At 36.9% G+C, this 13244-nt stretch overlaps 1 protein-coding gene and 1 pseudogene across 1 annotated transcript; both read right to left on the reverse strand.

Annotated features, from left to right (window-relative positions):
- Nucleotides 1-894: 894 nt before the first annotated feature.
- Nucleotides 895-1861, reverse strand: LOC121203143 (U11/U12 small nuclear ribonucleoprotein 31 kDa protein-like; annotated as a pseudogene).
- A 1370-nt stretch (nucleotides 1862-3231) lies between these two features.
- On the reverse strand, nucleotides 3232-4250 carry LOC107960602 (transcription factor GTE8-like). The gene is made up of 2 exons (XM_041112355.1): nucleotides 3914-4250; nucleotides 3232-3830 (listed from the first exon to the last, which is right to left on the reverse strand). Exons 1-2 carry the CDS (start codon nucleotides 4098-4100, stop codon nucleotides 3331-3333), a joined length of 687 nt encoding a protein of 228 aa, XP_040968289.1. The 5' UTR covers nucleotides 4101-4250; the 3' UTR covers nucleotides 3232-3330.
- Between the last annotated feature and the right edge of the window lie 8994 nt (nucleotides 4251-13244).

Raw genomic sequence — 13244 nt, forward strand, 5'->3', positions numbered from 1 at the left:
CCCACCTTTACATATTCATCCTTGTTTTATTAAATTACCTCATTAATATCTAATCTCTTCAACTTTATATTGAAGGTGTACATGGTATTGCCAGGGTGACACCTGTCCAGGGAAGGAAGTACCGTGAGCAGTTGGTGGAAATGAATAAAGGGTAATTCTACATTCAGTCCTTCGTATTTTGTTTTTTACATGATTAGGTTCTTATTTGAAGCATTTAAAATGTTCATTTAGGTCCATGCCTCTAATTAATTATTATTTTTTTACTAAAATATGTTTTATTTACCCAGTATAATAAAATTTATGTTTGAATACAATTTATTAATTATTTAGAATGATAATAATTGAAAACCTAGTTATTAATTTAATAATTTTAAACTATATGAAAGGAAGCGTATAGGATTTTTTCTTTTATACGAAAATGTTAGAATTTTAATTTTAATCCCTTTATTATATCTAAATTTGAGATTTAATCTCATTAATTTAATTTCTAACATAATTTGGTACTATATTTTTATAATGTTATTAGTTATACTAAATAATTAATATTGTTAATTTTCTATTGTAATGATACGTGATTATTGATTATATATCAATTGAATGCTCTATGAATCATTTTTTGAGTTTTCTTATGTTAACAATTTTGATCCTTATATTATGCTAAATTTATGGATTAAATTCATATGCTTTAATTTTTAACATAAATTAATTCTTCTAATTTTATATTATTAGTCGTTAGTCTAAATAATTAATATATGATTAATATGGTTAACTATTTTAACTACAATGCAAATACATTTTTTACTTAAGAATATTAATTTAATGATAAATTATCATGACAAATTTTTAAATTTTAAAAATAAAAAAAAATTAAATTTTTAAAAATAAAAATAAAAATAATAAAACTAAAATTTAAATTTATAAAATACATAAAAACCTACCCTATCAAATTTAAATTTACAAATACCCCACTAAAGATACAAAATATACACAAGTGCAGGAACTGCTACAACCTATTGAACCTTTAAGTCATACCAAAAGTATAATGTACCTCAATTTTCAAATGATTCCAGGTTTCGTTTGAGTGTAAAAAGGCAACCCAGTTTCTCCATTTCCACCAATGAATCACTCATCCTCATCACTAAAATAATTGCCTTTTCTTGTCATCTTTCTTCTTCTCCTTTTCCTCCGCCATCTCCTCCGCCGTCCCATCCACCACTGACGCCCAATTCTCCTCTTCAAATCCCTCTCCACCCTCTGATTTTTCCTCTCCCGGATCCCCACCGTCCTCCCTCTTCTCTCCACCGCCGCCACCTCTCCGCCCTTTCTTTGGCACCGGTCTCTCCCTTGGCCCCTACCGATTCTTTGGACACTCATAAGATAAATGCCAACCAACCCGACATTCCTAACATCTAGACTTATCCTTATAAACCCTTTTCTTAAAAAACTCCGGGGCTCGTCCATTATCTACAGCGACGGAAGCGCTGAGGATTTTGCCGTTGAGTATTTTCCCGTGCATGACACTCTCCGCGGATAGCGCGTCCTCGCGGAGAACGAACTGGACGAAGGCAACCCCCTTTGAATTCCTTGTGGTGCAGTTTTTGAGGACTGTTACGCAGGCGATTTTGCCGAAGGTAGAGAAGAAAGTGTGGAGGTCTTAGTTTGTGAGGGAGTAGTCAAGGTTGGAGACGTGAAGTGTTGATTTCGATGGGGCCAGACCACCGGATCCGCCGCTGCCGCCAGTGGATTTGGAGGTGGCTTGAATGGGATTATAGGAGGAGGATGACGGTGGGGCGACGGCGGAGGAGTAGCGGAAATAAAAGGTTTCGTCTTTGTCACTATGGCGTTTTTGGTGGTCTTCTTTTCATTTTCTTTAATTTGGAAATTCTAAACGGGAAAGCTGTTAGTATATACTACTAAACTTGTTAAAAATATTAATGTATATTTACCTTATGGTCCTTAAACTTTAAGTCGCGTATTATTCAGATCCAAAATTCAAAAATCTATTTCCAAGGAAGTCTAATAATACGCGACTTCCTTCCAGCACATGAATCAGTGGCTAATTGAAAAGCCAAAATCTATCTTCAATTTCTTGAACTCAGAAAGCTTGTGAAGGATATTTGCATCCATTCTCTTCATTTTATACCATTATGGTTATAACTTTGCAGCAATCTCCTCACCTGCAACATGCTGTTGGAACTCAAGGGACATCAAAGCAACATGCTACCACAATAATACTTGAAAAAAGGAGATTTTGATGGGAATTATGAAGGGGGAAACTGGGTATTTATTCAAGCTAAGTCGATGACCAAATATCTAACCAGAAAGTGGAGTTCCATTCATGAAGAAGACAAAAGGAGAAGAAATGGATAGAAGAGTGTGTAAGGATTGAGTGTTCACCGCAAGTAACAAGTATTTATGAAATTAGTTTTAGAGAAATTGAGGTTAGGAATTTCGTTATTTTCTTGTGAAGGAAGAAAACTGTAATATTACAAAGCAGTTTCATTTATTATTATTATTATTCTGGCCTTTAAAATATGAAAAGGAATAATTGTTTCAAAGTCCCCCTACTTTGATTGAATGAGTTCTTTTCCTAACACAATGCCACATGACTCGTGATTGGGCTACGCGTTAAGTGAGGTTAGAATTTAACATTGTTAATGAGAGATACCATATTGATAGATGTAACAAAAATATAGATACCATATTGAACAAATTGAAAGTACATGTACTACATTGATAATTATTATCCCTTATAATTAGTTCAACATGTATTTACATTTTACACCCATTGTAATTGAATTCTATGAAACTTTCCAAAAAAAAATTTACCACATTATTATATGAATACTGAAATACATATGATTGATTACAAACTTATTTTTTCCCATTAATTAAGTCTACCTCATACTTCATATCTATTCCTCTTATTATTTGAGTTATAATACTCAGCGCTTTGAAGTAGTTTTAGCAGAGAAAATTGAATTTCCATTGTTGACATAGTTTCATAATATTGTTTTGAATTTATTTGCATCTTCGCTTAATCAACTTCCATTTTCATGTTCTACTTTTTCATTTCTCATCATCATGATTACAACATAAATGAGAAAGTGTTAATTAGGGAGTATGAAGTGCAATCTTACATTATATAATAGATTTGTAACATAAATGTGGTTCTAGATTTCCTTAATCCTTATTATATCAACAACAACGAAATAGGAAGAAGTATAATTTTGCATTAAAACTTATATGTTGGTATTCCTCACAAAATAACCAACCAGCACTTTGAATAAAGTATTTATGCTACTATTCCGATACAACGAAAGGTTTAGATTAACATATAATTTCACCTTCTTCAATCTCTTCATCACGTGTTTGATGAACAACCCCAGTCCCAGGTGATGAAGAAGATCCAATCAGAATCTCAAATTCCCTCTCAGCTTCCCAATTGATCTCAATCCGAGCCGTGTTTTTCATGTTCTGTAATGCAATTCGAGCGGCTTTTCTGTCTCTTTCCCGTTGCTTTTTGAACTTCAACAACTCAGCTTCCAGCACCGACTTTTCGTCAACTAGTCTTCGTTCGAATCTTTCCTTTTCTTGTTTCAACTTTCTTGGATCAGCATTCTCGCCCTCACCCTTCATCTTCTGCTGAGCTTTGAAGATGGTGTCTGCAAAACGACACTTCAGCATTGCCGCCCGTAGGGCCTTGGGGTTTGATGTTGTAAACCCTAGACCTAGGCCCTCTGCTTTGGGTGCAATATCTGTTGAAAACCTCAGGCCTTTTGCCGTTTTCTGTCTCTTCTCCGACGAAATACGGGTGACGACTGCCGTCTCTGCAATATTATCGATAAGGGTTAGATCATATAATCTTTGAAATTTCAAAATCCAAGAGGTTATCAAAAACTCCTCGACGTACCTAGGGTTGGATGTTGCATGAGGGTTTTCACTACGGCCGAACACTGCGGCCTGTCCACTACCGTCTTCGGCCTCTTCTCCGGCGGGCCACCGTCTAAAACCTCTGCTTCTAATCGGCGCTTGGAAGCAATTGGCGCTGAATTCTCTTTTGAAAATCGGAACTTGAGAGAATGTTTTACTGGAATCATTTCAAACCTGATTTCTTGATTTCAGAAAAGCTGAAAGCTTGATGAGGTGTGTGCTTGGAATGGGTTCTCCGACGAAAAAACACTAAAATTTTATGTGAATGAAAGAAGAAGAAGCAGTAAATAAAAGAGAGTAATGAGCAAGAATGTTAATCACTACTTACTGAGACGTTCTAATTTGGGTAAGTCGGTCTTGATTTATATATATATTTAAAAAAAGTAAAATAAAAGAAATAAAATGAGAGGAAAATAATTTTGTAAAATAGAAAGCGGATAAAACAATGAAAATAATTTTATATAAGTGAAAAAGGTTAAATTACTAATTCAATTTGAATAATATATGGCGTTTATTATACCTATTGTAATTAAAAACAAACATTAAAATAATTCTAAAAAGTTATTAAAATCTAAAAGATATTTAAAATTGTAAAGAAGAAAATCTAAAAAAAAAAAAATTCCATTATCGCGATTGTCATCATCATCTAACCCAAACCAAAGTTTCTACTTCCTAAATCTTCAATTATAGTTTCCATTTTTGCCTTAATTTTACCCATCATTTTAGTTCCTTACATCTAAAAATTTGATCCTACAGGAAGTCAAATGGCGTCAAGAACAATTCCTTAAGATATGATCACTCTTCGAAGCTTAGCAGCGATCAATCAGCAAGATTTTGTGTAGCAATAGAGGAGTTCATATCCAGAAGAGAAGTGAAGAAATGGTTTCAAGAAGAAGGTGTTAATTAATCTTTCATTACCAATCTTCTATTAATCACTTTAAAACATTTTGAAAATGAAATTGTTTGAAAAAGAAATAGGGTCGTAATGGTGGTCATGACCAAGTCAACCAACCCTTGATGTCCTCCTCAGGTGGAATTTCAGACATGTTTTTTTTTTAAATATATTTTTATGAACTTTTACAATTTTTAAAATATTTTAATAATTTTTAACACTTAAGATTTTTTTTTTACAATAGGTATAATTAATTTATAATAAATATATGTAATGTTTTAAAATTGGATATAATCCCTGGAGTGGATGGTTGTTGATTTGTAATGAAGTTGGTTTATCCCATTGCATTCGCTTCTTTGATCTGTTGTTGACACTGGCTGAGTTTAGTTATGTATTGTTGGAGGCTGGAGGGGGTTATGTATCTGTTATTATGCATATCTTACTTTTTTCTTTCTTATTTCTGTAATCAAATTAATACTCAAACACACATTATTCAATTTCCGTTTTTCACATTATTTAAAAAAACCATCTATGATATCATTTTTAATGTATGTATGCATTTTTATTTTTATTATATTTTTGTATCACATTTTACTTATATTTAATTATTTTGTCACGACTAACAAAAAAAATTTGGCCCATTCTAAAATATTAATTCATGTTTAAATGCTTAAATCCGCAAGTACCAATTGTAATTATACATAGTTGACGTCATAAGTTTCCTATTAAGTTACCTCAACTTAAGGTAAGTGAGAATACAACTACTCATGTCTCGGATCATTCATCCAGATTCGAAGCCTTATCCGAAAAATGGAAGGTTTGAACAAAAAAATACGAAGCTCAAAAAATAGACTTTGATAAAATTTAAGGCCCATTTTCTATATGAATTGAGTCTTGGGTAAGAATTTTTGGGCCAAGCTAGGCCCAAATATATTAATTATATATTTTAAAAAATTATATATTTATATTCATATTTATATTGAATCACTAACTCAACAACAATTAAACACTTTACCCAAAACTGAAAAAAAAAATTATCCAACTAAATAATCCAACCTAAAGTATAAAATTTTAAAAATCATATTTTCTTTTTGAAAAGAATCACTGGATCTTTATTCAAAATAGGCCCAAAACAAACCCAACAAAACCAAAATAAACAAACAAATAGCAAAACATAAAGGGTCCAAAACCAAGCCCAAAACAAACAAAACAAAATGAAAAAAACAAAGAAATCAGCCCAAAGAAAGATCCAGCATAAGAAACGACCGGGAAGCTCTAGAGACTTCTGCGTCGCAACTGTACTCCATTTGATAACCCCTTCTTGAAAATAGCAAACCAAATGGGAAACAACAAACTACTTCATAATTATCTGCCATCAAATCCATCAAATTACAATTCATTTCCATTAAAACTCTCTTGAATACACCAACCTTCTTGAATACTCCAACCATCAAATTAATTCAAAATCCCTTCCATTCTCTTCTTCAACTCTCTGACCCTTTGTCTTTCTCATGGCTTCCATCTAACTTCGATCATCGGTCGCCGCTTCCTCAGCATTAGAAGGAACCATATGCATTAAAGAAGTTGTCTCCCTCTTTCTGATTCCCTCAGAAGTTATAAGCTGAGCAACCTTATTAGATTCCCTATTGGTAAAATGAAAAGCACAATACCTGAAACCTAAACTCAGTTTCTTAAGATCATTTATAAACGCTGCAATTTCAAATTTGTCATCCTTCTCCTCTTGCAGTTTACAGATCACCGACCGAGAATCTCCCTCAACTTCCACTTCCCTCAATCCAAGGTGTATCCCGAGATTGAGTGCCTGAAAACACGCCATCGCTTCAGCTGCAAAAACAAATAGTATATTCACATTCATGACTGTCTTTGAGCAGATAACATCTGCTTTTTCATTTCAAACCACTAACCCAGAACACTACTCGTTCCTATGTTTGTTGAAAGCTGCATCGAGGTTTATTTTAAACCTCAACCCTAACGGAGCAACCCATCTAGCCATATGAACCTATCTTTCAGGTACGTACATATTTACCCATCCAGTTCCTTTAGATAGTTTATCACAAAATCTGCAACTTGGGCACTCGATTTCATTTGCCCCTCATGTATAAATATGTTTCTGGAAGTCCAAATCGCCCATAGTGCACACGCTATCACCCTGCACTTAGCCATAGAATGTGACTCAAAAATATTTTTTAGCTAATCTTTGAAATCAGTATTTGCATTTGAAATAGACCAAAAAATATTTAACTTCTCCCATGTTTCCTTTGCTGTAGGGCATACTCGAAACAAGTGCTCCCTCGTTTCTGCTCCAGTTTGACATTTTCAGCAAGTAGTAGAACCCATCATTCTTCGATAGTGAAGATTACCAAATGTAGGAAAATAATTGCACGAAAATCTCCAAATTGTAATTTTGATTTTAGGGGGTAGATCTAAATTCCACAATTTCTTGTAAAATTGTTTGCAATTAGGCTGTACTTGATTCGGACTGTCATGATAAAGAAATTTGTGTCTACTACGGACTGAATATTCCCCGGTCGACTCACCACGCTAGATGATATAGCCCTCGTGTGAAAACAAAGGCAAAGGAATACATAAAATCCTCTCTGCATCCTTCTCCGAAAAGATATTATAAACCAACTCAGCTTTCTATTTCCTTGAATTTGCATAAATTAAATCTGCAACTTTTAGAAGTCTTGAGTTAGCATTCATATTCTAAATTCTGAACTCGTCATTTCCAGGAACCCAAGCATCTCCCCATATAGAAACTTTTCGTCCATCAGCAATCCTCTAGCCCAAGCCTTTCAAAAGGAGTCCCTTCGCAACCTATAAACTCTTTCAGGTAAAGGAAGGTAAATTTCCCAACCTGGAATTTAAGAAATCAGAATCTTTATAATATTTGGCTTTCAAAGTACGTGCTAGTTTCACGGACTTAGAATTTTCGCAAGCAATCCGTGCGGCCTTAGGCAGATTCCTCTCTCAAACGTCTAAGTCAGTCTAACTTACAACAATTAAGGATCCAAACAGAACTCCTCTAAGGAACTCATGAAGAACAGCAGAAGAACGAAGTAAGAACGAACTTGAACGATGAACAAAAGTCATAGAAAAATATAAACACTTGAGAGAAAAGTTTGAGTGAATGCTTTCAAAATTCTATTAATAACTGAATGAATTACAATAAGGGGGAGAGGCCTCTATTTATAGCTGAGCTTTCCCAATATCGATGGTACAGATCGAAATACATCAAATGCTAAGATTAAAAGCTATCTAGATATCAAATCTTTAATATTACAGAATCTTATCTTCTAAAGGTTACATTTAATGTCTAGGATCACATATCTTCGGAGATCCCCTGCCATATTTGCTGTGCATATCTTTAAAGCTCACTTCTCATATTTACCAAGATCTCGATATGGGCTTTCAATCTCTCCATGCAATGGACCTGTCTGATTAGGCCGAATGACCTTCTTCGAATGCGATGGATCGTACAAGTTCGTCATGGTTGCAGGTTCCCATTCACAACCCATGACATTCTCCCCTACTTGTTCTAGCAACGCCCTCGTCGCGTCTCTCTCATGGAACTAGTCTATCTTCTATTAAAACTGCCATAATGCCTCGGCAGGTTCCCAACTTGTTTCGCTATCAGGAAGTCCCTTCCATCGAACCAAATATTTATACCGTGATCAATAGTACCTTTGTCTAACCACATGATCTGCCTCAATGTTTTCAACTTTACGGTTGTATAAGACCTTTACCTCTATTGGTGCTCGTTCAGACTTGCCTCGATTGGGGTCCTCTTGATCCACATGAAATGACTTAAGCATGCTTACATGAAACACTGGGTGGACTTTGAGCTTTGCTGGCAACTCAAGCTTGTAGGCTACCTTGCCTACTTTCTTCACAACTTTGAATGGCTCTTTGTACCTTCGTAGAAGCCCTTTGTGCAAACCCATATATCGTAACATCAAGTATAGTTTGGCAAGGACTGAGTCACCCATTTGAAATTGTACATCTCTTTGATTTTGATCGGCTCACTTCCTGTTGTGCTTGCTTGCCTTGTGTAAACAAGCTCTAGCCAAGTCATTCTTCTCTTGCCAATCTTTCGTAAAATGATAAGCTGCAGGATTTGGTCCTATATAATGGGTCGCAACAGCGTTGAGTGTGAGTGGCTGTTGGCCCATCACTATATCGAACGAGTTTTGATTCGTGGCCCCACTTCGCTACAAGTTATACAAAAATTGAGCCACATCCAACAACTTTGGCCAATCCCTTTGTGTGGCACTCACATAGTGTCGAAGATATGTTTCCAATAATGCATTCACTCATTCGGTTTTCCCATCTATTTGTGGATACATGCTTGTGGAAAAGTTCAAGTTCTCCAAAATTGGCCCGTAAATTGCCCATCTCGATCACTAATAATAGACAGTGGCACTCCTCAATATTTCACCACGTGACTAAGAAATAAACAGGTTGCCTCCTCATCAGGGTACTCATTGATAGCTGGAATAAACGTCGCATACTTTGAAAACCTGTCCACCACAACAAGAATACTTGTAAACCCGTCAGACTTAGGCAAACCAACAATAAAATCCATGGATACACTCTCCCATGGTCTTTCCGGAATGGGTAAGGGTTGTAACAAATCGGCTGGACTTTTTAACTCAACCTTGTCTTATTGGCATACTAAACAAGTCTTCATATAGGTCTCCACATCTTCACCTATGTGAGGCTAATAGTAACGATCCTCCAGAAGGGCCAAAGTACAGTACATTCCTGAATGGCTCGTCCATTTTGAGTCATGACATTCTTTCATGACTTCCTTGCACAATTTCCCATAGTGAGGCACATAGAGACGGTGTCCATAGGTATATAACAATTCTCCATCAAGCCAAAATCTCCTTGTTTTCCTCTCATTGGCAAGCTCAATCAAGCTTTTAGCCGTGGGGTCATGGGACAATCCTTCTCGAATGCGCTCTAATAAGGACCTATCGGGTTGGCTGATTACTGCAAATTCCATCTTTCGGCTAAGTGTATCAGCCACAATGTTGGCACTCCCTGGCTTATATTCCATTTTGAAATCGAATTCTGCCAGAAAGACCTGCCAATGAGCCTGTTTGGGAGACAATTTTTTCTGGGTTAGAAAATAACTGTTGGCAACGTTATCAGTAAGGACTACAAACCCAGTAAATAATGCCTCCATGTGCGCAAGCAATACACCATAGTAGTCATTTTCTTTTCTTACACCGTATATCTCTGTTCCATCTCATTAAGCTTTTGACTCTCGAAAGCAATTGGATGTCCATCTTGCATCAGTGCTCCTCAAATGACTTAATCTGATGCATGTGTGCGTACCTATAAGGCTTTGAGTAATCTAACAATGCAAGTACAGGCTCCATTGTCATACCTTACCTTACCCTTTTTCAACATGTCCGTCAAGGGTGCGGTAATTCTAGAGTAGCCCTCGATAAAGCGTTGATAGTAGTTTTCCAACCCAAGGAAAAATCTCAACTCTGTCACCTTGTTTGGAGCCTCCCACTCAGCAATGGCCTGAACCTTGCTTTCATCCAATTGGATCTTGCCACCTCCCACAATGTGGCCTAAAAATGGCATCTCTCATTGGGTAAAAAAGCTTTTCTCTTTTTTGACAAATAACTCATTTTCCCTCAAAGTTTGGAACATTTCCCTCAGATGTGCCACATGCTTGTTGAGCGACTTACTATACACCGCAATATCGTCAAGGTAAACAACTATAAAATGACCAAGAAAAAAATTGAAGTACCTTATTCATTAGGGTGCAGAATGTAGCTAGGGCATTCATGAGTCTGAAGGGCATCACCAAAAACTCATACGAACCGTACCGCATCACACAAGTTTTCTTTGGCTCGTCCCTATCATCTATCCGAACTTGATGGTACCCCAATCTTAAGTCTAACTTGGTAAACCATCTCGCACTACCAAGCTGGTCAAACATGTCTGCAATAAGGGGAATACAGTACTTAATTTTCATGGTAATCTTGTTTAGTACCCAATAATTGATGCACATCCGTAATGACCCATCATGTTTCTTTTGAAATAACAATGGTGCACCATACGAAGATTTAGATGGACTAATGAATCCCACATCTAAAAGCTCCTTCAACTGTTTTCGTAGTTCTTCCAATTTTGGCGAGGACATACAATATGGGGCCCTAACTGGCGGCACCATGTTGGACACCAATTCGATCCTATGATCCACCTCCCTCTTAGGTGGCAAACTCTTTGGCAACTTTGCAGGCATCACATCCTGAAAAGATTGTAATATTTGGCCCACTTCCTTAAGGATCTCACCAACGGTCTTAACGGTTTCCTTTATCTTCAAAGTGGCTAAATAGGAGACTTCATCTCTACGTACTCCCTTAGCAAATTGGATTGCGGATAATATTTTTCCTTCCAGGCTCCCTTTTCTTGTCAATCTCACCATGTATTAATAGTTCGAATTCGAAATCACCATGTAATTATCGGAAAGAAAAATGGACGCATTAACCTGATCAAGAAAACTTAATCCAACTACAAAGTCATAGTCATCAAGTGGTATTACCTTGATAGATGCCTTACCGGTCCAATCACCAAGTTGATGATTTACTCCCTTTGTAACCCCCTTGATTGGAACACTTTCCGAATTCATCGTCTTGATTCTACCCGGCTCATTTTCAATTTTGAGGCCAAGTTTATGAGCAGCCCCTTCGGACATGAACAAATCAAACGCCCCTGTGTCAACAAGTGTATTCAACTTTCTGCCAGCCACTATGATGTCCGCAAACATTAGCCCATAACCCATCTTGTCTTCAACACCCTCTAGTATTGAACTAAGATTTTTATTCTCCACATCGGACTCCACTTTTGCTTCCATACCGGAAAGCACGGCCTTCTTTGGACAGTCCTTAATCATATACAGGCCATCACAATAGAAGTAACTTATAGGCCGTCCTTTCTTTTTGTCCTACATCTTCTTACCGTTGCCATTCTTAGTAGGCATTTCTTTGTCTCCCCCACTATTTCCCTTCGGATTAAATTTGGGCTTAAAAGACTCAAGCCTGTCTTTCTTCCCACCAAATTTGGCCAACGATTTTGCTACAGACATGGCCTTGGTAAGCTCTTGGACTCTTCGGTGTTGTAACTCTTGCTTCGCTCATGGTTTCAACCCATCCATGAAGGAAAAGAATGCCTTTTTCTCACCCATATCTGAGATTTGAAGCATAAGTTCGCTAAACTCCTGCACATACTCCCTCACAGTGCCTCGTTGTGAAAGCCGGCGCAATTTTGCCTGAACTTCATCTTCGACATACTCTGGATAAAACTGTGCCTTAAACTCGCATTAGAACTCCTTCCAAGTTCCAATTTCTTTCCCATCACGTCTCACATTGGTGGACCTACGACGCCATCGCAACAAGGCAATATCAGTAAGATACATAGCAGCAGAATTACCTTAGTAGCATCGTTTGTGATGCCTTTGGCATGAAAGTTTTGCTCGACTCCCCACAGAAAGTTATCCACATCTCTTGCGGACCTTGTTCCCTTATACTTCTTGGGCTTAGGAACATCAATACTGGGCTTGGGTGTGACAGTAGCTAATCCTCCATTGCCCAAGGCAGCCTTGTAAATTGTGAGTTCACCTTTGAGCTCCGTAATCTTCTCTTTCAAAGCCGTCATCATAGCCTCAATGGCATCATCCCTACCAGTCAATTTTTTCTCAATGGTATCATCCCTAGCAGTCAGCTTTTCAACAGAGTCCAACACATAATCTTTAAGTTGCTCCTTCATGGAAGCAACCCATCGTTGACCCTATCATCGATATCATCAATTCTCTCATTGACATCCCCCATGGATTCCTCGAGAGTGACGACTCAATCTTCCAAAGCCGACAGTATGTCCCTCAAACGGTTAGCTTTCTTATCCCTCCCACGGGTCTCTATTCCGTCAACATTCTCAGTGACATCTTTTAATAGTGCCTTTGAAATCTAGCTCGAATACTAACTGTCACGAACTTAGAATTTTTGCAAGCAATCCGTGTGGCTTTAGGTAGTTTCCTCGCTCAAAACACCTAAGTCAGCCTAAGTAGCAACAATTGAAGATTCAAACAGAACTCCTCTAAGGCACCCACGAAGAACAGCAGAAGAATGAAGTAAGAACAAACTTGAACGATAAACAAAAGCCACAGAAAAATAAGAACACTTGAAAGAAAAGTTTGAGTGAATGCTCTCAAAATTCTATTAATAACTGAATGAATTACAATGAGGGGGAGAGGCCTCTATTTATAGATGAGCCTTCCCAATATCAACGATAAAGATCGAAATACATCAATGGCTAAGATTAAAAGCTATCTAGATATCAAATCTCTAAGATTATAGAATTGTATCTTCTAAAGATT

Source organism: Gossypium hirsutum, chromosome A05, assembly GCF_007990345.1.
Source record: "Gossypium hirsutum isolate 1008001.06 chromosome A05, Gossypium_hirsutum_v2.1, whole genome shotgun sequence".
Taxonomy (NCBI): domain Eukaryota; kingdom Viridiplantae; phylum Streptophyta; class Magnoliopsida; order Malvales; family Malvaceae; genus Gossypium; species Gossypium hirsutum.